Source organism: Octodon degus, unplaced genomic scaffold, assembly GCF_000260255.1.
Source record: "Octodon degus isolate 3935 unplaced genomic scaffold, OctDeg1.0 scaffold00048, whole genome shotgun sequence".
NCBI lineage: Eukaryota > Metazoa > Chordata > Mammalia > Rodentia > Octodontidae > Octodon > Octodon degus.
The window spans coordinates 12009272-12035338 of NW_004524624.1; the positions used below are offsets into that span (position 1 = coordinate 12009272).

A 26067-nucleotide genomic window follows, 5' to 3' on the forward strand; every position below is an offset into this window, starting at 1 on the left:
ATCCATAGTATTTCTAGAGAACTTCACTTTCTCATTTTGTTTTCATTAATTGTTTTCCCATAATCTATCTATGAAATGCTGATTCTGTTCCTTGTAATATCATATGAGCTGCTGATCTGCTAGACTGACCTCAGATGAAAACCTTACATGTTAACTGTAGACTAGTACATCCTAGAGTTGGGAGGAGTGGAGATATCTTGATGCCAGTCAGGATCGATGCAATGGAGAACTTCTTTATGATGGGCTCTGTTCTACCCTCTGCCTAGATACTTTCAGTGATGTGGCCCCTGTCACTTCACTGGAAATCTACTCACTGTTGGAAAACTCTTATTACAAAGCCCTTTCTCGGCAGAGGTCAAAGTGGCTTTACAGAGCCTTTCTTCTGCAGTGCCGACTCTAGATCCAGATCCAGGGGTGAAAGTTAAATCCAGCCCCACACAGAACCTTGTCTTTAGGTCTTGTTCCTGCTCTGTGCTACCTCCAGACAGCACCTGTTTCGGCCCTTCCTTGCCACAGGCTCTTGCTCACGCAGGCCTCTTCCAGTCTTCCAGGTTAGAACTGAAGGAGCCAGACCTTGATACAGGCTTCCAGGGAAAAGAGAACCTCACTCTTTGATAATGTTCTCCTATTGTTATTGTTGGCCAGTCTGCATAGAAGGCTTGTGAGCCTGTGATAACACACAACAGGCCACCATCAGCCACCGCCATCTTCCAGTTGACTGTGAACATGACCTCTCTTCTCCCTGCATTAGTGTTTCTTTTCCTTTACTTGAAGTTCTGCTTATAAATAAATAACATTCATTCAGGGAGATTTATAGACTTTTGTTATCTTACAGAGCATATTAATACTTTACATATTTGTTAAAGGATCATTTTAGGGTGTGCGTGTGTGTGTGTGTGTGTGTGTGTGTGTGTAGAAAGTAAACTAAAATTTAAAAATGAACTTATTGCATAACATGTATGTTGTCAAATTCTACATATGTCTATATAATTTGTTCTGAGCAGACTAGAAGCAAATGTAAGAAGGAAGATAGGTGTCTCCACAGTTCAAAGTATCCGTAAGATTAAAGCATGGGAAAAACAGGCAATGACTTAATAAAAAATATGCATCCATTTATTATTTTGCATTTCCCCTAAAGTGAGATACATCTCTTCATTGGTGCCTTGTATTTCTTTTTTGGTAATTCACCTGAAATCCTTCTTATATGGGGCATGGAAGGTTGTTTTGTTTATGATTTTTTTCTATATAAATCATTGATATTAATTATTTGACTCTTAAAAGAGTAGCAAATGTTTTCTCCCAGTCTGTTGTTTGACTTTTAACTTCGTCTATGATGTCCTCAGGTTTTAAAACTTGAGCTATAGGCCAGTGGTGGCAAACCCATGGCATAGGTGCTGTCACCCCTGAGAGCTCTGAAAGGTTCGCCATAACTGCTGTAGGTGGTGAGATAGCATTACAGTAAACAAGATTCCAGGTGCAGAGAGAAATACAGCTAGGAGAGATGGCAAGTGGGTCTCCCCAGATTCTCCTAGGAAGGGTTTCTTTGGAGATCATCAGAGGGGAAGCTACAGGCCCAGCTTTGTTAAAAACTCACCACCACTATTCTAATAGAGATCCATTGTAAAAATAAATAAATAAATAAATAAATATAAAGAGGGAAGGCAAGAGAAGGAAATTGGAGTTAGAATATTGAGAATAATTTAAAAGAAACTTGAAAGAAAAATAAAAATTTAAGCTCTGAAAAATAATGACATAAAAAAGAGCTTTAAAACACAGGCTAGCGAGCAAGAGGCACTGAAGGAATGGTCAGGACACTACCACTGACACAGACTCTCACTGCGCAAGCGCTGCGCCAGAGCCTCATTCGCTGTGCCACGTCTCTTCATCCTGATAATGCCCTATAGAATAAGATCGGCTATTGTCCCTGGTTCTGCTCTCCATGTGTGGAAGTCCCCCTGTCATAGGCCATCCTCTTCTGGGGGGTGGGGTTCTGTTAGCAGCTTCTGCTGCTCCCCACACTGTCTCCCCACCAAGAGGAGGGAGTGCTGTTGAAAAGACATTCCTGAGCCCCCGGGGTGGAGGCCTGGCCTGGGCCCAGCACCCCAGCCTGGCCCATGTGGCAGTGGTAGCCCAGCCTCACTGGACCATCCCCCCACACAGGTGCCAAGGTTGCCAGTCGAGGGGGCCATCTGGAGCGCATATTTGTGGTGGAATTTCGCCCTGACTCTGATACGCAGTTTGTATCTGTTGGTGTCAAACACATGAAGTTCTGGACATTGGCAGGCAGCGCCCTGCTTTACAAGAAAGGGGTCATCGGGTCCATGGAGGCTGCCAAGATGCAGACAATGCTGTCTGTGGCCTTTGGTGCTGTGAGTTCTGGTAGATCCTTCCCCACAGGGTACCCTGAACCCTGGGCATGGGCACAGCGGTGGGAATTTGGCCAAGAAGCTGAAAATAAAACCATTTCTACATTACCTCCTCTATTGGCTTCTTAGCAATCAATAGTTCTGTAGCCTAGATGGGTGAGTTGAGTATATCCTCCCCATTTTTTTTTTTTTTCCTGTCAAATTGGTAATAAGAAAGAGAAGCCTGCCAGGCTCCCACCATGGCCAGTGATTCTAGACCAGGCCTCAGGTGCAAACCCAGCAGCCCTGAGGTAAGGTAACCACCAAGGATGCTGGGAACAACTTCTTCCTAGCCTTCCTGCTCTGCAAATTGCCATAAGTGGGCTATGGGGTCCCCCAGCCAATGTGAGCTCCCTTGAGCACAGTTTGGAACACATTCAGCTCTTGGTCCTCTAGTGCAGATTTATCCACCATATATATGAGCCACAGGAAGTTTCCCCTCAGACTGGAGCTTGCCCCTTCCCGGAAGTCACCTGGGGCATGCTCCTATTTGTGCAGAGCGGTACTCTGTAAGGAAGTAAAATGCCCAAGATGACTGAAGAGAAAAAAGTCCAAAGCTGGGTGATAGTCTTATGATTCCTGTGTCCTTTCTGCAAATTTTACTGCTTTGATCAATGCAGAAGGTCAAATTGACTATCCATATCTTGTCCTCTTAATAAAGGAGGGGTAGCTGAGAAGGGACCCTCTTGAGGGAAGAGGGTCCTCATGTGGAAGATGCCTCTTTGCAGAATAACCTCACTTTCACGGGTGCCATCAATGGAGACGTCTATGTCTGGAAGGACCACTTTCTCATCCGGTTGGTGGCTAAGGCTCACACAGGCCCTGTGTTTACAATGTACACCACACTTCGGGATGGACTCATTGTGACTGGAGGCAAAGAGCGGCCGTAAGTGGAAGCACCTGGAGGCAACTTGTCCTTCATTACTGTCTTGGGAGAAACTGACAAAAGCATCTTTTATTATTATTATTATTATTATTATTATTATTATTATTATTATTTGCATTGTAGGGAAGGGTCTGCAGGGTGTTCAGGGTCTCACTACTCGATCGGACTCCTAGTGATCCACCTGTTTACAGCCTCCCAAGAGCTGGGATTACAGACACACACCACCAGTCTAAATCACATCTCAGTGCACCCCGGGGGCGGGGCTGGATGGCAGGCCCGGGGATCAAACCCCTGGCTCCTGTGCCTGCTTGCAGACGCTTTAATCCGCTGAGCTATTTGGCCAGCCTGCAAAAACATCTTTAAAATGGAGAAAATGCAGATTATCCTTTTCTTGCCTTTTCTACTTTAGGGAGAGAGGCAGATGTGTCTCCAAAAAGGCTGTAGTCCCAAAACTTTACAAGAGAGAAGTAGAAAGTAGTTACTGGTGGTCTTAAAAGACTGAGAGGTGGGCCACAGATACAGCTCAGTGACATAAGCACCTGCTGGCAAGTTCAAGGTCCCAGTCTTGATCCCTGGTGCCACAAAAAGAAAATAAAAGCAATCTCGGAGGTATTTGAGTGCAGTGGCACATGCCTGTCAACCCAGCTACTCATGGGGTGTAGGCAGAACTGTAGCAAGCCCAGTCCTGAGGAAATCTGAATGGTCAAGGGGTTGTAATTACTCCTTAGGAGGGCCTAAGAAGGGACCATCCTGAAGAGTCCATCCTGCTAGGCCTGGGTGACCACGACCTTGATGCTGGTGATGGAGGATCATGAGCAAGTCTTAGGACAAGGATAACAGCTTACTGAATGATGGGTGTTTTGTTTTCTTTTGTTTTTTTAGGACCAAAGAAGGAGGCGCTGTAAAACTGTGGGACCAGGAGATGAAGCGCTGCCGGGCCTTTCAGCTGGAGACGGGGCAGCTGGTGGAGTGTGTGCGCTCTGTGTGCCGGGGCAAAGTGAGGACAGCCAGCCTCCCTGAGCGCCCTCAGACCTGGCCGAGGGAGGGGGTGGGGGCCCCAGAGGCCTTTCCCTACGCTGGTTGGTGCAAGCCTTCAAACAAGTCTCCCAAGTATGAATTACACTCTCGTTGAGGGCTCGTGAAGGCTATGATTCCCCAGGGAGAGCTGCTGTGTGCCCTTGAGTGTGTTTCTTTGCCTTGCTGTGTCCAGCAACTGGACCTGTGAGGATGGCTTGCGTTATAGGTGACAGAATCGGTGGCTGTGTAATCGTTCAGATATTTGCTATCATTATAGATGATATTCCTATAAATGAGAGATTATTAAATCATCAGGAGAAGCGTAAGGGCTTATGCTGTCCAAGAACAGACATCGACTGCTCCACTCTGTCGGGAGCTTGCAGTACTCTAGCAGACGCTGGGTGGAGAGGCTCTGTTCTAGCTCCCAACCATGTAGTGGAGAAAAGGCGGAGCAGGAAGGTGGAGATCACTTCTAGATGGATGGCTTAGTCACCCATCCCCTCTCGGCACTTTCCATTCTAATGCCAAACAGCAAAGCCACTTTCCCAAGCTTCTCCAATGGTTTTCCTTTTTTTTAAACTGTGGCAAAATATACATAATATGAAACTTACATGTGAACCATTTTTAACCATACAATTCAGTGACATGAAGAACATTCACTTCATTGCGCCACCATCCTTACACAGAGCTTTCTTTTAGCCACTGAAGCGCTGTCCCCATTAAACAGTCGCCCCTTTCTCCTCCCTCTCGCCCTGGTACCCATCCACTTTCTGTCTCTATGAATTGACTGCTGTAGGTACCACATACGAGTAAAGTCATACACACAGTTGTCCTTTTTCTAATAATATTTTGGTTACAACAGGGAAAAATTTTAGTAGGAACCAAAGATGGAGAAATAATTGAAGTTGGTGAAAAAAATGCTGCTTCTAACATCCTGATTGATGGACACATGGAGGGGGAGATTTGGGGTCTGGCCACACATCCCTCCAAGGACATCTTCATCTCTGCCAGCAACGATGGCACAGCCCGGATCTGGGACCTGGCTGACAAGGTGAGGGGCCACTGCCTGCCTCAGGGGCTCACAAGTGGCTTGCATCAGCAGGAGCCATTGTCCAGCTAGAGGTACGGCTTGGAGAAGGTCAGCCGCATGCCAACAAGTTAGAAAGCCTAATAATAAAAGCCCCTGGATGGTTTTAGTGGTACATCTTTTAGCCGTATACTTACCTATGAAGTTTTGTAGTACAGAAATAATCTCATTGAGCCCACAAAACCTAAATAATTAAGTATAATTTTAAAGTGCCAAGTGTTTCTAAACAGGTTGATGTATTTCCATCAAAATCCCAAGGTTTCCTTTGAGCTCAGTAAAACAATTTTAAAGTTCACTTGAGATAAAAACGTAAAATAGCATGATAGTCTGGGGTGGGGGAAGTTACCAAGCCTAAAGCCTCATCTAGTCCCAAATAAGTACTTAAGTTTTAATAATTAAAATACTTGATTTTATTTCAAAATGGCTAGTAAATGTTTCCTCATATTTTTAGTGTAAGGGTCAAAGAATAGATGTAAAACTGCAATGTGGTTGCTTTACTGCTAAATTAATTCTTTTATTAACAGCTATCACTTTCTAACCAAATACCTACTACTATTTCAGTGTATGTATGCCACATAATTCATGGCGCCATGGTTAATGTTACAAATGAGAAAAAGGGAGGTAGCTGACCTGAACAACCAGCTAGTAAGGGACAGCGCCAAGATTCAGAATTTGAGCTACCAGATGCTAAACCTTCAATTCTTTCACATAAGCAAGAGGTTGGCAGTCTAGGGACCAGGGGCCAAGTCTGGCTTTAGCCTGTTTGTACAAGTGAAGCCACTCTCACTTGTGTATGCATCGCTTTTCTGCTGCAAGACTTGAGTCGCTACGACAGAGTCCATATGACCTAACTAGCCCTGTTTTCAGTTTGCTAAACCCAGCACTAAACATGCTGTCACCAAGCTGCTCCAATCACAGGACCCTCCTACCTTTAATCTAAGTGAAGGGTGGTGACAACCTGCCAGGAGCGATCTTCCCTGGGATCAGCTGAGAAGACTGAGGCTTAGATGACTTTCTCTGTGTCAATGTAGAAGCTGCTGAACAAGGTGAATCTGGGCCATGCGGCCAGATGTGCAGCCTACAGCCCTGATGGGGAAATGGTGGCCATTGGCATGAAGAACGGAGAGTTTGTCATCTTGTTGGTGAATAGCTTGAAAATTTGGGGGAAAAAACGAGACCGAAAATCTGCCATCCAAGATATCAGGTACGTAGGTAACCTGGGCATGGAGGAGACAGGTGGGTCCCCTTCCAAACGGGCCATGGCTAGAACAAACAACTTGGCTCAGTTTCACAGATCAGCTGGAAAGGATACCCCTCACACTTTCGGTTCTTCGCTAACTTTTCCAACAGTGTAATAAAAGTACTTGGACGATGACGTCTTACACAAGGCTGCACCCAGCCATTTCCTTCTCTGGGATTTGATACAGAAAAACTGTTGAATGCCATAGAGTGAAGGGAGAAGCTAACTAGGAAAGCTATCTGGAGGGTCTCACTGTCACAGAGCAGCCTTCATGCCCGACCAGCCCCAAGCTGCCACCTTATGGACCATGCTCTTGGATTGCTTTTTCTAGAATCAGCCCAGACAACCGATTCTTAGCTGTTGGTTCCTCTGAGCACACAGTTGACTTCTATGACCTCACTCAGGGCACAAGTCTGAACCGCATTGGCTACTGCAAAGACATCCCAAGCTTTGTCATTCAGATGGATTTTTCTGCGGATAGCAAATACATTCAGGTATGCTTAGGTTTCATTTATATCATGCAATCAATAATAATAACAATAACAATAATAGGGCCAGGGATATAGCTCAGCAGCATAAGGGCCTGAATTTGATCCCTGGTACCACAAAAGTAAAAAAAATAATAATAATAATATCTTGCTTACTTGAGTTCTTCTATAATCTGCCTATTTTATAGAGAAATGGAGGCTTAGAGAATTTAAGAAAATACAATTTTCTAACGTAGTTTTTTTAGTTAAAAAGGAAACATGTCCTAATCACCTTTAGCCTCCTTTCAAAAGCTTCATAAAAAAGAAAAAAAAAGGCCAGCAGTATAGCTCAGCAGACTAAGCACTTGCTTAGGTAAGCATGAGGGCCAGGGTTCGATCCCTGGCACCTCATGCCGCGCCAGCTCCCACCCCCAGGCACACTGAGCCAGCGATGGAGTCCGGGTATGGTGGTGCATGCCTATAATCCCAGCAGTAGGGAGGCAGAAATCAGGAGGATCACTATGAGTCAAGCTGTGTAGTGAGACCCTGCACATGCGCGCGCGCACACACACACACACACACACACACACACACAGCTTCATAATTTTCTGGGGCTTCACTAGGCTATACTCTTTCCTTTTTTCTTTTTAAGGCAGACTCACTGTGCAGTTCAGGATGGCCTTGACATAGCCCAGCAGATCTCGGACTCACAGCAGTCCTCCTGCCTCAGCCTCCCAAGTGCTGATATCACAGGTGTTCACCACCATGCCCAGCTGGCTACGCATCTGTATCTCTTACTCATTTTATTTCCAAATTTTTTTTTTTTTTTTTTGCGGAACCAGGGATTGAACTCATGTTCTTGCACTTGCCAGGGAAGCGCTTATTCCGCTGAGCCATCTCCCCGGCCCTTTATTTCCAAATTTTGCCAGCCATTTAGAGACCATCACTGGGCCTCACGGGAGCCAACCTGTGATGGGGCATGGACATGGGTCCCGCCCTTGGGCCTGACAGCCAGGGAGAGAGGATGCATTCATTCATTCATTCACTGAATAATTACTGAAGCAACACTATGCTCAGCTTCTGGGTGGACCAAACAGGCTTGTTCCCTCCTGGTGCTTGCCCTACCATGGATCAGGCAAGCATTAGCTAATCACGAAATGTACGTATGATTACAAATTGTGACTGCATAGAGAAGGCAGAGTACAGGGTGCTGGGGAGCACTTAACAAGGGTGCTGAATATAGATTTGCTTCCTCTCTGAAAAACCGGTATTTAAGCTGAGGACTGTAGGATGTGTAGGAGTTAGCTGACAAAGAGGGGCAGGAGAAATTCTGCTTCAGCCATCTGCATGAAAGGCCTGAGGTGGATAAGACCTTGGCTTATTCCACGAACAGAAGGAAAGCCGGGGTGGCTTGGGCAGAAGCACTAAGGCGGAAGGGAGCTAAAGACATAGACAGTTGCCATTTGCTGGCAGATGTTCTTGACTGGAAAAAGTCATGGTTCATCTAGAAGATTTTCAGAAAAATGAGCCACTTCTGAAATCACCCTCATCAGCTGCTATCCCTGAGAAAACTTGCCTTACTCTAGCCCAGATTCTTGTTCTCTATAGCATCTGAATCAACTAAAAGCTTTATTAAAAGATTTTAGGTCCCACCCTCAATCTGATGATAGATCTGAAATTGGGCAAGAACTTGCATTCCTAACAGTTTTCAGGTGGTCAGGCACCACACTTGGAGAGCCACTGCCATAGGACTTGGGAAAACAGTGAGAAAATGAATGGAAAACACCCTGTTCTGTGAATGTTGCTGTGGGCTGGCCCTAGACTCTGCAGCTTGGAGCTGGGCTTATGTTTGGAGAAAAATCATAGGGATACAGAGAAAAAGCCTAGGTTCTGGAAAACACCACATCTAAAGGGGAGTCTTGAACTAGGAAAGTTAACACATGTATTCCCTTCTGCTTGCAGGTGTCAACAGGAACCTATAAACGCCAGGTACATGAGGTCCCCTTAGGGAAGCAGGTAACTGAAGCCATGGTCATCGAGAAGATCACCTGGGCTTCCTGGACAAGGTAACTGAAGAAAATGTATCCTGAGAAAGAAGGAACAGGGCGTCTACCGTCCCAAGGCTCTACGATGGCCAAGGCCTGAAGAAGCACAGAAATAGAGCTTTTTTTGGGTTTTGCTTTTTCTTGTGGGAGTGGGGGTGGGAGGCTGTTGGCTAACATCTAGCCCGGTGGCTCCATCTGATCTGGGCTTCTGAAATGTAAAGTCCCTCTTAATATAATCACTATGCAAGTCCCTAAGCCCATCCATCGAGTGCAAAGGAAACCACCTTCCAGCTTTTGACCATGACAAGTGTACCATGAAGCCCCCACTCGCCAGGGGAAGGGAATGAGGTTAGAATTGTTGTTCATCAGGGTAAGGACAATGCCTGGCTAAACTGAGGGGCCAGACTTACCAAGCCTTGAGTCTGAAGGAGCCCTCTTTCTTCTTATACCTATATCCACGAGGACCATGGGGAAGAGGGAATCAAAGATGGGGTAACTGGGGCTGGGGAGATAGCTCTGTAGGGTAAGCACTTGCCTGGCAAGCACAAGGTCCTGAGTTCAATCTCTGGTACCGAAAAAAAAATGGGGTAACACTTATTTCTGGAATATTAGAGGATTAAGGTAGAAGAGGTCAGTATGAATTGGTACATTTGTACAGAAGAGGAATGGATGACGTTTCCATGACAGAATAGCCAGGACCATACTGAATTAGAAATCCCTGTCTCCCATTTACTCATGCAAAGGGATGACTGACCATTGGAAACTTTCTCATGTCTTCCTAACACTTCTTTCTGTTGAAACAGCATCCTAGGAGATGAGGTCATTGGCATTTGGCCACGAAATGCAGACAAGGCTGATGTCAACTGCGCATGTGTGACCCATGCTGGCCTCAACATTGTCACAGGAGATGATTTTGGGCTAGTCAAGCTCTTTGATTTTCCCTGCATGGAAAAATTTGTAAGTGTTTCTGAATAAGATTCCCACATTGCCTCCAGGTTTTTTACTTCTCTACAGGGTAGATAAAATAGTGGCCACAGCTAGCTGGCCCTCTGAAGACAAGGAGAATCTTGTCCCAGCCCATGGAGATTTGGCAATGACTAATCTTTTCATCTCTCTCTGGAAAGTCAGAGAAAGGAAGATAGGGGGTGGACAAAATAGCCACAAGCTGGGCAAGAATGAGAGGTTGGGAAGTTAGCTCACTGATATCCAGACCAAATGGGAATCCCCTGAGCGAGGAAGTTTCTGGGAGGAAGGGATCAGAGTCCTGGAAGTCGTCGTGAGTCCTGGGTGTAGACCGTGGGCAGCAGTCTCTGAGGGCAGCAGTCTCTCAGCTATCTCTTATCTTCTGCTTACAGGCAAAACATAAGCGTTACTTTGGTCACTCGGCTCATGTGACAAATATCCGTTTCTCTTATGATGACAAGTACGTGGTCAGCACTGGAGGAGATGACTGCAGGTACTGATTGTCACGATTCTGACGACTGAGGCCTGGCCTGCTCTCCTTCCCCACTTCAGGGGTCCTCTGGTCAGACGCTGCCAGGACGTGGGTAGGGGCTGATGTGGGACAGTAAAGGGGAAATCCTAGCGAGGAGTCTTACCAAATGCAGGGACTTTCCCAGGACAAGATAGTTAAGTTTCTGGTAACTCTCAACCTACATCTTGGCCTGTGTTCCCACTAGAGCTGTCCTAGGCTCCATGAGAAGGTCATGTAACAGCTATTCTAGGCATTTTTGGGGAGAGGCCAAGGGGTGAGAGACCCGAGATGGCTGATCGCAGGTGCTCTTGATAACCAAGGGCATCACGAAGAATAATGACGTTAGAATGGAAATTCATTCATAGGTCTTTTGAAGAACTCTCAGGTGACCTAGTGTGCTTAAGAGGCATAATTAATCTTATAGCCAAGAGAAATTTTAAAATATCACTAGTACTAGGCCTTGATTACTCAACAAAACAAAACAAAACAAAACAAAACAAAACAAAACAAAACACCAAACAAGCAGGGCAAGTGCTAGCCCAGTTTGACATTAAGATCAGGTAAGAAATAATGCAAATAGACGCAGCACTCTGTAGCAGGAGACCCTCAACCAGATGTTTAGTCCACGAAGTAGGGCAGCCTTTGACCTTAATGTGAGTTGGCACATTATTCCTCATAAGGCATGACCGAGAAGCCACATTTCAGAGGAATCCCTTCCCGCCAGAGCCACAGGTTCCACCAACTCATCAGCAATTCAAAGCAGATAGCTGTTTTCTACCCCTTCTCCAAGGGCATACTGTCCTGTAGAACATTGCACCTCAGTTTCACATTTGATGTCACTGAAATACTTTGCTGCAGCACAAGTTGGTTTCTGCTCAGCTTAAGATGAGAAATACAGAATAGGTCCATTCTGATTTTTGGTCACTCAAGTTAGGGTGTGGAAAAAGCACCTATAGAAAATTTAGCTAAAAGCACTGCATAGAACTTTGTGCCTTGGATGTTTCCCAACAGCCTGCGGGGGAGTACCCTTCTCCAGCTTGCTGTGCCAATCGCTGATGGCATTTAAAACCCTTGAGATAACAGTACAGCAGTACACCATGGAGTGGAGACAACTGTGCAAAGTGCACCTGCCCATTTGTGAATAAGGCAGGAACGAGAGGCCTGAATGTGGGGAGACAGGTGATCTGCTTACTACCTAGACCAAGACGAATCCTAAGGGTGCAGGGCCTCTGAAGACATGGGAGTATTTCACGCTCTCTGGCTCTGTGCTAAGCACTCGGGCTGACTTAAGTGGTACTGATAAACCTTTTCAGTAGTAACAATGTGAAGGCAAACTGCCAGAAGGCCTAACCATTTAGCACACACAAGCTCCTGAAAGAGCTAAACTGAACAAAAACCAAGGACTTTTAAAATGAGCAGTAGACCTTAAAACAAGGCAACAAAAACCCCGGGTTAAAATTTGGAAAAAAAAAGGGGCATCTGACCTTGACTTAGGAGCACTTGCCAAAATTTTTGGCCACTTGACAAAGGTATAATGTGCAGAATGCAAAAGACTGTTGTGGTCCATTTTTTCAGTGTATTTGTGTGGCGATGTCTGTAAGTGCTAGAGACCTCTTCCGTTACTGCTGCTGCTACCCCCGGCCTGTGCTGGGGCCACCTGGCCACCAGCTGCCGGGGAGTTCCTACCATGCTGCGGGGACGCACACCCTCCACCTGCTGAAGTCCGCAGGACTGCTCCCAGGACCCGGACTCTTGGAGGAAGGTAAAGTTCTAAAAAGTTAAGACGACTTGCCCGTTTCTGAGACTAAAAACTGTCCTTACTACAGATTTAAAAAAAAAAAAAAAACTATCCGATGATGTAGCCCAATGACAAAATTTAAAGCCTCAGTTATTCAAACCAGTATGTAGCTTTTAATTTGCATCAAAACTTTTACAAAAGACGTTTTGCTATTGTTTCTATGTATTTAAAGAATGTTCATTTTTATAAATAAGTTGAGGAAGACAGCTTAAGGTTCATGCACCGAAGTACTAGAAATACTGATAGCTGTTCTCTACATTTAGCTTTCAAAACCAAAAGAGCCATGTACAAACAAGTTGAGAAACTTAATTTTTTAATGTTTCATTTGCAGTTTTATATCCATTAAGTGCCTTTGAAAGTCTCCCGTGGTGTGTGGGCTGCTGTTTAACCTCCCACAAATTATCTCCTTTCTACATATGGTGCTAAAACTTTAAAACTGAGGAGGGCTACAGGACCCTTGGCTGAGTCATAGTCTGTCACCCATGTCCTGTGTTTCGGTCAAGGCTTTCTAGGTAAGAGACAGCAGTTCCCTGCTTGGGATACTGGCTGCAAGGAAGGCAAGCAGCACAGGAACTGCTGGAAAGGAGCTGCAGGGCTAGGGTGGACTTCCTTTACGTTAGTGCCAAACCTGTAGAAATCCAAATGGAAGTCAAAAGAGACAAGCCACTGCTACACAATGGACGGAGCCGTCCACTGCGCCCAAGCGGATATGCTGATTTGTCTCGTTAAATCTTAAAATGAGGTGACCTGAGGCTATGCCTTGGTTTACCACCCCCTAAGAGGGGTCGGTCTGACTTCATTCATTTGTAGCAGGTCAATTATACAGATTTAAAACAAACAAAACAGAACCCTGGTGAAAAAAATTCTTAAATCCAAGAATAAACTAGAAATATAAAGCAAAATAATTTAGCTTTCCGTACCTCAGAGTTAAGTTGTACAATAGACTATGACTTGGACCACATTACACCAAGTCAGTCCCAAAAGCCCCTCAACTACTGACTGTAGTGGGGCTGACAATGCTCACTAAAAGACTGGCAAAGGAACAGTGGCTTTGAGGACAGATGCCAACTAATTCTCCTGGTCAGTGCAAAGAAATTATGAAACTTGAGTTCCTGGCTATCTACAGTTGTCAGAGAAAAGGTGAAATAGATTAACATTTACCACAGAAGCACTTCAGCATTCTAAATAGATTAGATTACTCATTAAGCTATTTTTATATGCCAATTTATTAATGCCTTACATTGATCCACTAACAGATTGTTGGGCCTGCAGTAGAGTCCCTGTGGAGTCCTAATTCTGTTTTCTGTTAACTATGTGACTGGTGATGCTGAGTGATAACCATGTCTGCCTACACTGTACTAACAGACTTTTCTGACCGGATCTTACATTGAAATAACCATTTGGATGAACAATGAACTGATCAGTAGTATGTACAACTACATATATTTAAAAGAGCAATAGTGTCTGTGTGTCAAGAACACTTCTGAAATCTTCTTTGTAAACATTTATATGGTATAATTTTATGTATATTCACAAAGCCCGCACTGTACTCTATGTTAAAACATTGGTGCATGAATTTATTTTCAGTCATCAAATTACAAAAAAAATTTAAAAACATTTTGGTATGTGTCAAATAAATTTGTTTACATAAACATTTTCTTTGATCTTTTTCTGACAATCTTTGTGAAAAAGTTCTCACTCACACTGATTGATGCAGTCTTTCCTGTGTCCACTTTAATTTGTTACACCTTTATGAAAGCAAAATACCAAACACATTTTTAACTCTATAAGCTTTATTGATACTTTGCTTTTACAGTTCACAATGCATTCCACAGATTTAGTTCAATACAGCTTAAACCACAATGGTATAAGTCTTCAGTTTATAATTTCTTGCATAACAATGTTTGATATTTGCAAATAATATTTTGGAAGCATTAGATTCAGTCCAAGATAAGAGTTCGTGACAAAATTAACTACAGTAAGTCTGTGCAATGAAGTTCGTACTGGAGTTCAATGTGGCATTGTTTCATGGTGACAACAGATGGTAATGCTCCTAGAAATATATTTTCTTTTTCTAGCTTATGTATTTTGTAACTACACATGTATAACCAATGACTGAAATATCAAGCATGGTGGGGAGCTGGAAGGAAAGGTCTAAGCTTTGTGAACCTATATATAGAGATATATCATCTATATTTACTTATATTGGCAATTAATATAACAGTAAAATTCACAAAACACCTAGAACATACCAGAAAGGCAAGCTCTTTTATTCCTGCCTTAGTGGTGTGATCTTGTCTAAACATTTCATTTCAGAAAATCTGCATCAGTCTACACAGACCATACACAGTGCACGAACTGTGAAAGGGGGTTTTTATTCAGCTCTACCTTCTCTGTAACTTCCCCAAATACAGCAAGACTACCTGCAACAAAGTGTAATATACAGCTTTCTCAGATCACTTGTTATTCACCAGTGCCTCATATAGGAAAACATGATTACAATTTAAATCCATACATAGCAGCTTACAATACTTAAAATGAAAAACACATGGCAGTCAAAACAGGTAATTTTCCCTCAAACAGTGCATTGCTAAAAATAAAATTTGCGAAACTGCACTGCGATGTCAAGGTTCCATTCTTCCCTGGCCCTCCCCCATGTAATCAAATGAATGTCCCCTTTGTAGATCAACTATGTTAACTGCTTTAGGCTTTTTCATTCAGCTTTGCGTTTTAATCCAGGGATTTTTGCTTGGATTCTACAAATGAAAAAGAAGCAAAACTGTTAATGTAAATAACACTTTGTTTTCTACTTTAAAAAAAAAAAAAAATGCCATTTTTCAAGAACTATGTTATTTAGTTTATATAAGAAATGAAGCCCTGGGCCTGTCTGGCAAGCGCAAGGTCCTGGGTTCAATTCCTGGATGCCACCCCCACCCCAAGAAATGAAGTCCTGAAGGTGCTGAATTATAATTTTGTCACCTTTATCCCACAAATTAGTTTTACTATGTATTTAAGTTATTGTTTAACTCTGGATAGTGATGATCCAAATATTAAGAAAATCTTCTACCAACATCTCATGGTTTGATGGAGATTTAATTATGCTTGTAAAATGAAAATATTGTTTTATTAAAATCCAGCATACTTCATCCTTAGTTGAAAAAAGTTGCAGAGTAACTTACTTAGCCATAGCATCTTTAACATTCTTATTTGCGAGTCCCAAATAATGGTCTATTTGTGCCTGAAAGGAAATGAAGAAATTATTAGAAAGTTAACATTGCTAAAGAATCTCACTAAACATCACTATATGCCAATAAATTAAGAGATTTAAGATCATACTTCTCATACGGTTTTGAAGTAAGCACTGTATTCTTAAATCAGCAATTAGTTACCTGATGCCGTTCATAAATAACAGGAACGCTGAAGAGTGAAATCAAAGCTGAGAAAGGAAATACAAATCTTTTTTAAAAAGTTATGATTCGTGTAATGAGCACTAACCCATCAAGCTGGCAACACTCAAGACAAGAGCCAGTACTGCATCTCTAATGAATGAATGCACCAGGATCTCCTGACTACACCTGCTGAGGCTCCACTCCAGAGGAATGAGCTAAGGACCTATGCCTCGCTTCAAACCATACCACGTAATACAGACATCTTTGATCAGATTTACCACTCTATAGTGGGGTAGGGTCATCTTCTGGTTCATCACTGTTAGCTGGAGAGGTCTGCAGGAATTCAAGTAGCATTTCAATAAACTGAGATTTAGTATCAGCTATTTAAGGAATCACAACTTCAAATTCACATTGTTTTTCTTATGATGTAAGAATATACTCCACTAAAATGTTTCTAATTCCTCCATACAAACTGTATTCTACAATTTTTTCATTCCAGTGGTTTTATAGACTTACCCAAAATCAGTAGTGTCAGACCATTGAACAAGGCACCAACATAGGTAAATACCCACATCAACACTGCAAACTGTAAGAAAATATCATGAAGTATTTAGATAAAGTCACTTAATTAAGCAAATCCAGAAAAGCATTCATCTAAATGCAAATCTACCTTAAGGACAGAGAAAAATAATTCAGTAAGTCACAAATCTTAATTCAAAATTTCAGATCTGGACTAAACCGATCATGGGATACATTCATTTTCTTAAGAGTATACTACAAAATACATAGCTGATCTGTTTCTTCTGAGGTTGGGAAACATGCTAAAAGTGCACCTTACTCAAGTTCTAGCTTTTAATCAGGCGGTCAGAAAGGGATTATGAGCATTAATTATTAAACTGATCATGAAGCACAAAAGTGCTTGCGGATATGTAGGTGGGCTAGACAGCGCTAGCTTTGGCATCTGGAAGGTACGTCCTGCGCCTTTATGATTAAGAAGGAATCCAGGCTTCAGTGATGTGTGTGTCAGGTCCAGTGTAAGCCCCGCGAAGGGTGACTTGTCCAGCTCTTGTGCCTGTCAGTAACACGACCACAAGTACTTTTTTTCACCACTGCCTTTATGCCATATATATATATATATATATTAGTTATGCACTGGGCACTACTTTAACTCCTTATAAAGTTATCCCTCAATTTTATGTGAGCTTCTGTTACCATGACCACCACAAATGCAGACAGTAAAGCACACAGAGGCTTTTAATAACTTGCCCAACATCCGATTATACCAACTGTAGGTCTGACTGTCCTCTCCGGGTGCTGGAGACAGTAATGAACCAACTAAACACTCCTACTTATGCCTGGCTTCAACTTTTAAGTTTTCAAGCCTTTAAAAAAAAAATCATTAAATGCAGCAGTTTTGGAAAGCCTTTGCATCTAAAAAGTGATTTCATTTTGAGAATTCTTTTTTTCTTTTCCTTGCCATACTTTATTCATGAATGGTCAGGTAAGATTTCCAAGTTTTCTTCTACTTCTAAAACTTCATGACATCATATAATACAAGAGCTCAATGACTCGCTCAAAGCAGTTCTTTGAAACCTCCTAGCTTAAGTCAATCTGAATTTTAATCAACTCACTATCAGCAATTGTTTCCTTCCTAATTCCAAGTCTTTCTGTGTCTGGCAATCACTCTGATCTATTCAGTGGGTAGCAAACGTATCCCTATGATGCCACCAACTTTAGTAATTACTTAGGTGGACAGTAACAGCACAAATGAAAAGTAGAACAGCAGAATAAGAGCTCCAGTACCTAAAGCAGGAATCGGCAAACTTTCCTGTTAAACAGCCAGATAGTAAACATTTTATGGGCCTCACAGCTATCTCATTCTTTCCTGTTACTGTTTTTATAAACATTTTTTAAAAATAAGCCACTATTCTTAGCTCCCAGGCTACACAAAATCTGGTAGTGGGCTAAATGGACAGCAGCTCCTTAAGCCTATCTTTCTCCATATATTCATTTATATAATAAAATCTGAGTGACTACTAATGAGCTATTAAGCAGTAAAGTGGTCAAACTCCAGCAAGTGCACTCACTGAGGATTAATAAGATTGGATTCCTCCACAAACTCTGAGTTCTATAAACAGTAACATTCTGATCATCCCTACAATTAAATTGAATATTAAAGTGAGAAACTGTCCAGTGATAGTAATAATGTAAACATGCTGACTTGTTCTTATGAAACCTCTCATCGGACAGTATGAAGTGTAGCTGTTATAATCCCAGCTGTTTTGCTACCTCAGTTTTACAGACTACTATTGTAGAAGTATGGCTTCTGCACTTAAGCAAGTTTACTATATATCGAGAGCTATTTTCATTCATTAGAGTCTCCCACGTCTAAAGAAAAGAGTTATCTTTAATGTGGTTTTTTTTTTTTTGGCAGAACCTGGGATTGAACTCAGGCCCCTGCACTTGCCTGGCAAGTGCTTATTCCACTGAGCCATCTCCCCGGCCCCGAAAAGAGTCATCTTTAAAAGAAATTGTTTTAGCCATAAAATACCTTTACTGTAACACAATTCAGATACACAAGCTGAAAATCCTTCCTAGTTTGATCATTAGCATCAATGACAAGGCTGCACTGCAAACCCAAAGGGACAGAAGCCCAAAACTTCGCAGCTGGGCCATCCAAAGGGTTCAAATGTGGGTTCAAATGTTACTAGCCTCTTTGAGAATACTCTTAGAGAAGTCAGCCAGTCCAGAGGTAAAGAGAACAGAAAGGCCTCAAACATCCCTGTGGCCAGCAAAGTTACACTGATGCAGGAGAAGGGCCGGGTGAAGGCAGCACCTAGGCATTCTCCCTCCGGGGGAGCCCACTGCCCAGCTGCATATGCCCTGGCATGCAAGTGTTCTAGTTCAGTGCCAAATTCTCCCTTTTAAGAAATGAATTTTACATTTTTTGTGCTGCCACCTAAGTTTTAAATGAGCTACATTCGATGAAAATTTAACATTCTGTGGACCCAAAACAAAAGTATGGGGTAAAGGTTTCTAGACAACACACCATGATCAAAACAGAAAGGTGTGGCACTAAGAATTAGCATTCTACTATTTGCACAATTACGACAAGTGTTACAGAATAACATTAGAAACTTTTCCGAAACATTTGCTATTGGACAGGTGGTATGCTTTATATATACTGGACAGGGAAGCCTCACTATTAACACATTCATTTTTTGTTACTGTTGCTTTTTAGGGAAGGGTCTACAGGGTCTCACTACTAGATCGGACTCCTAGTGATCTGCCTGTTTACAGCCTCCCAAGAGCTGAGGTTACAGGCGCGCATGCTCAGTCTCAATCGCCGTCTCAGCACGCCCCTGGAGTGGGGCTGGCATGGCAGGCCTGAGGATCGAACCCCCGGCCCCTGTGCCTGCTTGAAGGTGCTTTAATCCACTGAGCTATCTGGCCAGCCCTATTAACACATTCATGATGGGGCCACAATTCTGGGTCTTGCTTGTCAGCAGCTATGATTTAAACATGTTATATTCCCACCTGCTTGAGCCACGAGTGGTACATGCAGCGCTGTCCCATCAGGTGGCAGAGGACAGTCATGCATCTATCATTGGTGGTTCAAGCTGGCAGGAATGTGTTAACCCCAAATGTTAAATATTATTATCTTTATAGAAAGGACAACCAGTCATTGATCTCATGTTTATCTGACGTCAGAGCCTGCTCTTCTCTACTAAAAGCTATCCACAGGGCACTGGTGGTGACCCATTTACAGCTTTCCATGATATAAACAGTCACTGCAGCACACGTGCCGCATGTGTGTCGCCACTGCTACAGAATCATCATCGTCAGTGGGAGCTCGTCACAAATGTGCACACTAACACAACAAGGCAGAAAAAAAGTTCAATGAACAGCACTTTAAAGAAGTATGTTGGCAAGGTCCCAAGTTCAATCCCCAGTACCATTAAAAAAAAAAAAAAAGTATGTTGGGCCTAGAGATTCTACGGCACTCTACTATAAATACTATAGCCCAGCATATAGTGCCTGTGGATATGACAGTTCATCTCTCCTTGAGCAGTAATAGGTCCAAAGTGTAATGAGATCTAAGAAATACTGAAAGAAATACTGAAAGATCTAAGAAATACTGAAACAACCCGGGCATGGCTTGTTACCTTTCTTTCTGGGAAATATGGGAATTAAATTTAATTGTGTGTAATATACCTGATTAAGACCACTGCAGCTATGATTTAAGGAAAATGAAGGATGGGTAACAAGAGAAGTCAGCTCCTGAACACTGGAGATTAAAGCTCTTTGGGTCAGCTACTTCTGAGCCTTCTTTGCTTGCTTTTGGATCTAAGACTATTCTAGAACACGACAGCTTGTACTCGCTTCAGGCAGCACACGAACTACAACATTATTGCTGAACATCAGGCAGTAATAGCGAGAATTTTTCTTATGAACCTGTGCTAAAAAATCTGGTCTTACTCCCCAGTAAGTAAAATTATTTAGGCATTGTTCTTGGGAGTTGGTAGTTTCAAAAGTCAGAAGTTTCCTAATAAAGTTCCTAATAAACCCACTAAGGACATCCCACACTCTTCTTTTGTAACTGGGGGGTGGGTATAACCTGGGGTTCTGGGGCTTATAGTTTAATGTCACAAATTCCTAAAAGCAATTCTTCAGACAGTATCCTCAGAGAAATTAAATCAGACTTCAGGCAATGGACTGCTACTTCTTCACCTTAGCTATCAGAACCACTGTTTAAAAAAGCCTTTATCTAAGATGCCTTAACACAGATGAGTAACCACGGAAACTGAATTAAATCTTGAGTAGGTAAAGTTTGTTCAACTATCTTATCATGAAAACTAGTTTCATAAAATATACCAGTTTCCAGTGACAACACAAGTTATTTAATGTTAGTAAATGTCATCAGGTCAAATTAAGTTACCTCGCCTCTTTCCCACTTCTCAGAGACTAATACTGCTTCCTCTTATAGCTGGCACTTACTGGGACACACCTACTTTAAGAAATGCAACTATTACAACAAATCCTAAGGATTGGTCAAGACATTTAGCTGCAGTGAAATGTTACAGTATCCTATTTTTTAACTAATTCTACTAAATGGAATTATTAGCATTCTGTCAGTGATTTTTGCATACTGTCTGACTAGGAAATGAACTGCTGTCCATATTATGGTCACCTGAAATCTTTGCTAGGACTTATAAGCCTTTAGTTAATCTCAAAAGAGCAAAGTAATAAGAGAGACAATCACTTAAGGAGAAATCTACAGAGCATGGCATATTTTTATCTTTCTCAGTCAACAACCAGGAGACCCTGGCAAAACACAATGATTCCTACCAATTCATAGCAGCTCTTTCATAAGAAAATTGATCATTTCTTTGACACATTTGAAAAGAGAAGCCTAATACACACCAAAAGCTTCCAACTTTAAGAGAAACACATAGCTGAACACATCTACTAAAATGTTTGTGTACAGAAAGCATTTTAAGCACTTAAAACCTATTCTAACCAATTTAAAAACTTTTTCTCTAAGCCTGAAACCTAATTGTCCTAGAGGTATGATGTTCATCGTTTGCATGATAAATCACAAACTAGAGTGTATCTCTTAAACACAAATGGCAAGTTCTATGTGAAGGAAAGGCACTATATAATTTTAGAGCTTAGGGCTCAAGAGCCACCATGGCTGTGGCTCACAGCTTGATTCAAGTCTTTCTGGACTTTGGGTGATTACATTTGTAAGGCAAGACTCTAACTAATATGCAACGTAGCATGATTCAATAGCTGAAAAAATTTTCCAGCAATTACCTACTGAACACTGATGTGTTTCAGAAAACTGAAGAGTCCAAGATATGAAATGCAAGTGTGTATAAATCACACAAAAACTGCTACATTCTACACTCTTAAAACAAAGCAGAATTATCATCATCAGATAATCTTTATTCTTATATAGATTTTCTCCCCCAACCCCCTTGCTGGGAATTGAACTCAGGACTCTGTGCTTGCCAGGCAGGCGCTTAAGCACTTGTGCCACTGAGCTATATCCCCAGCCTGATAATTTTTATTCTTATACTCAGAATTCCTTTTTCTCACTTTTAATCTTTATGATTTCCAGCAGTGAATTAATAATTTATTTTCCTTTTAAAAAGGAAAACATCTCCCTCCATCCTAAATGTGACTGGATACATTTTAATACAGTAAGTTTATAGTAATGTTCTTTCCTCACATCTTTACCACTTATCTGAGTACACAAAGAATTTTATACTCCTAACTCTTCATCTTAAGTTTTGAATATATCACAAATGAAAAGCAAAATAAACTTACCTTCAGAGAATCAACTAAATCATCAACTAAGAAGAGGCGCCTAAGTTCTTTTATGGTGCTGTTCACATGCCCAAGAGCAGAATTACTGTACTTCTGGACCAATTCCTCAGATATAGCAACGTCAGATTCCAAGTATGCCCTAAAAACAAATCATGATTGGAGTGATTTGCTCCCAAATGTCAACTAGCAATAATGTATCTATAAAAGAAATAAAAAATACCCCACTAGAAAGGCCTGTTGTTTTCCTATTCAGCATAATATAAAAATTACCCAAGTAAGGGGCACTGCACTGTCAGCTGACTGCCATAGAAGCCTATGCTTTTGAAAGCCAGGCTAATCTGAGTTTGAAGCTTAAGATCTGCTACTTACTTGGCTATGTAACTACAATGTTACTTAGTCTTCACTAAAGAAGCAGAAAACAAATCAGAAGGGCTGAATGGTTTTAGCTGTTGGCAGTTGTTCCATATCCACGCCCTTCTCCACTTCCCCACAGCTTAGCTGTGGACACCAGGTCAGATACTGGGAAGAGCAGTCTGTAGAGACAACCCTAGCCCATACTTTTACCTCTTCAATATTCCCCCAAACATGTCTCCTTGTTTTTACTTCCAGTGCCATTACTCTAAATTTGTTACTTACAAACGACTGTCTCAGTATCCAAACCATTCTTGTATCTGTCTCCAGCCCAATCTACCTTATAAGCCAATGTCAGATTAACAACCTTCTTTGAGTGATCCAGATAGCGCTGTCTAGGTGAACTCAGGTGGCAGTTAGGAGACCTACCCAGCTATGTAATCTTGCAAAAGGCATTTCAATTCTGAGTCAGGGTTCAGACTTCTTAATTGGAGAAACATTCAAATGCAAAACAATCAGAGAACATTTCAAGATTTTTTTCTTTTCCTCTCCTTTTTTTTGTGGTACCAGAGCTCAAACTTTGCACCTGCCAAGCAGGCACTTAAGAAAGGAATTTTTAAAGTCATTCTGAGTCAGTGTTAGAGAAGCCTTCTTGAAAGAGTCCTGTCTTGACTCAAACAGAGTCTAATAAAAAGTATGATACAGCAGAACATCTGGGCAATTGATGATGGCATGAACATGGGCACAAAACCCCAGCAGGGATAAAGAGACAGGACAGTTATTTGGACTCCATCCTATGATGCAAAGAGAGCTTCTGAGCCTAAAAATGTAAGTGGTAGTTTCAGAAAATTAAGCTAAGGCCATCTTTAAGCATTGAAGTAATATGAGGAAACCAAAAGTCAATCTGTCAACAAGCGGAGTCGAACCAGTGACAGGCAGACTTTTTCTGTAAAGAGGAAGAAAATACTCTGGACCTGGACATCCCCATGTGCTGTCTTTATCACAACTACCAAACTCTGCTATCAAAATCTGAAATCTGTTAAATGAATAAGCATAGTGGTTTGCCCACAAAAGTTTATAAGACAAAGCAGTAGAATGGACTTGGCTGTGGCTATGGTTTAAAAGATGCCTGCTCTAAACAAAGGGAAAAATAGGACCTAACAAAATTCAGTGACCTTCTTTACATGAAATGAAAACAAAGATGACATCAAAACTGGAAACCTGAAAGCTAGGGTGATAGCAAATAAATAGGAAATGTTAGTATATACTTGTGAAAACAAAGGCAAATACTAATACTTATGAGAGAAAGAGACACTGAATGCTTTCCAAAAATAATAATAAAAAAATGCCTTGGGAAATGAAGAGAAGAAAGTAGACAGAAAAGAAATGGTAAAAAGGGAAAGCATTCTATTGGAAAGAAAAGCTGTAATGTATCAGATAGTGTTGTATTAGGAAACAAAAAGCAAGCACAAAAAAACCCCCGTAACCCTCACCACTGTAGTAGAATGATGGAACCGTTATTTACTTCTAATAAATCCACATTTCTAACAAGTAGCTGAGGGTAAGCTAATGAATGATATATGAATCCAAAGTATAAATAAAGAGCAAAATAAAAGATAATAGGAAATCAGAGATAACTCCTTTGTAAATTGGAAAGATAGCTACAGATGGAAGAGACAGGAAGGGGAAGGAAAAAGCATTAATGGGTGTTATGTCCACATGCTAATTCCCACAATCAACGTAATGAATATGTACTGCAAACATATTAATAATAATAAAAAAAAAATCTCACAACATCTTACCTGAATGGGTGGCCTTCCTCCGATTTCTGGATAGCTTGGATCACACCTTTATATATCCTAAAGCTGATAGTGACAGAGAGCAGCGCCAAGGCAATGTAGGCTGTTACACTCACAATGCTAAATACTGTCAATGAAAGCAGCAAGAATAAGCTGGCACCAAACACCACTCCAGTCTTCTTAATGTCTCTCCAGTAAAGAAGGTCAACAACTAAAATTGAAAACAGAAATCTAAAATTAGAACATTATTTCATCATTTAGATTTAGCACATTTACATTTGTTAAAAACCTACAAAAATAAAAGCCTATTAAGATAAAGTAAAAGCCTAAAATGTTAAAGACTAATTTTATAAGCTATATATTTTAAACCTATTCTAAGCTGTATGTTAGTATAATACTTGTCTTTATTTTTCACTATCAAATGTTTTTCATTCAACTCTTATTTCCTGTACTTCATCACTGTAGATATGTAAGATTATGTCTCAAACTCAGTAGGTAACAGATTACTCAGTCAGCAAGCATTTTCTCACACAATATATGATATACATTCAAACAAAAAAAGTAACAACCACTAAAATAAGATACTTCAGAAACACAAATACATGGAGAAAATCAATTTAAAAACCATTGAGTGCCTGAAAGTTTATTTTTAAAAATTATACAACTGAGATTTACAGTTCTGCTTTTAAGATTTGAGAACCTTAAAATTATAACTTAGTCTGATTATCATTAACAGAAAAGTTTCCTGCACAAAAACTTCCTCTAAAACAAGGTAGCCTTCAGTTACCTGAAATGCTTCCTTCCTCCAATAGTACAAACGTGTAAATATTTATAGAGGTAAAAGGACAAAGAAAAACTCGATGCGTTACCCTATTATGTAACATTTATCAGTAGTAAGGAGTCAGACAAAGCCTAACTTTGCAAGTCAGCTCTTGGCTTGTGGCCGCAGCACCACTCTGAGAATCAAGTAACCCACAGGCCTGTGTTCTCAAGATCAGTTTATGCTAAGCCAAAGAAGAATCCTGCAGTTGTGCCAAAGGGCTCTTGACTTCACAGGCTAGTTATAATTCACCTCTCCTTGGATTGTCAATAACTGGAAGGAAAAAATTTTATAGTAAAATAAATATATATATTCAAATATATATGATTTTCTAACAGGGAACATTTGGAAAATTAGGAAAAGTGTTATTCAACAATTTTTAAATATTTTTGAAATTGTTTTATGTATTTGGTACAGGGTATCACTATGCAGTTCAGACTGCTAGTGATCCTCCTGTTTTCAACATCTGCAGCACTGGGATTACAGGCATGCACCAACATGCCTAGTCTCGGTGGAGAGCTCAGCGAGCCCAGGAGCTGGACCAGGCAATATGTGGTACCGGGTATCAAACACGGTTAGTGCACTTGCCTAAGCAGGTGCTTAGTCTGCTGAGCTATCTCGCCAGCCCAACAATTTTTAAATCTAATATAAACATTATGCCATGGTAAAATCTTGAAAATCTTGTTATGTCATCAATAAATTTAGCAATGTCTTTCACATTTTAAATTTGCTACTTAAATCTCTACAAAGATATGGTGCAAATAAAACAGTTTAAAGCCATTGAATAAAAGCATGGTTTAGAAAAAGGATAAACGAAAAAACCCAATGATCCTTCAACATTGGAATAAAATAAGATCATAAACACCAGAGGTTTTTGGGTCTTAATATTTTCCTCCATGGAATTAGTTGCAAGGTACCATTAACCGCTTATAGAAATTTTCTGCTTTTGTACTGAT

The 26067-nt window shown here is 41.3% G+C and overlaps 2 protein-coding genes across 5 annotated transcripts in view; one reads left to right on the top strand and one right to left on the bottom strand.

The window, feature by feature from the left end:
* Window positions 1-14942, top strand: part of Eml6 (echinoderm microtubule associated protein like 6) — a 275911-nt gene extending 260969 nt beyond the window's left edge. The window contains exons 32-41 of the mRNA XM_004632420.2: window positions 2161-2369; window positions 3134-3291; window positions 4174-4288; window positions 5171-5359; window positions 6427-6599; window positions 6967-7129; window positions 9065-9168; window positions 9951-10104; window positions 10503-10603; window positions 12197-14942. Coding sequence (XP_004632477.1) covers window positions 2161-2369; window positions 3134-3291; window positions 4174-4288; window positions 5171-5359; window positions 6427-6599; window positions 6967-7129; window positions 9065-9168; window positions 9951-10104; window positions 10503-10603; window positions 12197-12221 — 1391 coding nt within the window. The 3' untranslated portion in view covers window positions 12222-14942. The remainder of the gene's footprint in view (window positions 1-2160; window positions 2370-3133; window positions 3292-4173; window positions 4289-5170; window positions 5360-6426; window positions 6600-6966; window positions 7130-9064; window positions 9169-9950; window positions 10105-10502; window positions 10604-12196) is intronic.
* Window positions 14195-26067, bottom strand: part of Rtn4 (reticulon 4) — a 60013-nt gene continuing 48140 nt past the window's right edge. For all 4 annotated transcript variants that reach the window (XM_004632426.1, XM_004632425.1, XM_004632421.1 and 1 more), the window contains 6 exons: window positions 24295-24502; window positions 22142-22280; window positions 16325-16394; window positions 15809-15855; window positions 15599-15657; window positions 14195-15175 (listed from right to left, as the gene is read on the bottom strand). In XM_004632426.1, the coding sequence (XP_004632483.1) occupies window positions 15133-15175; window positions 15599-15657; window positions 15809-15855; window positions 16325-16394; window positions 22142-22280; window positions 24295-24502 (566 nt within the window). In that variant the 3' untranslated portion in view covers window positions 14195-15132. The remainder of the gene's footprint in view (window positions 15176-15598; window positions 15658-15808; window positions 15856-16324; window positions 16395-22141; window positions 22281-24294; window positions 24503-26067) is intronic.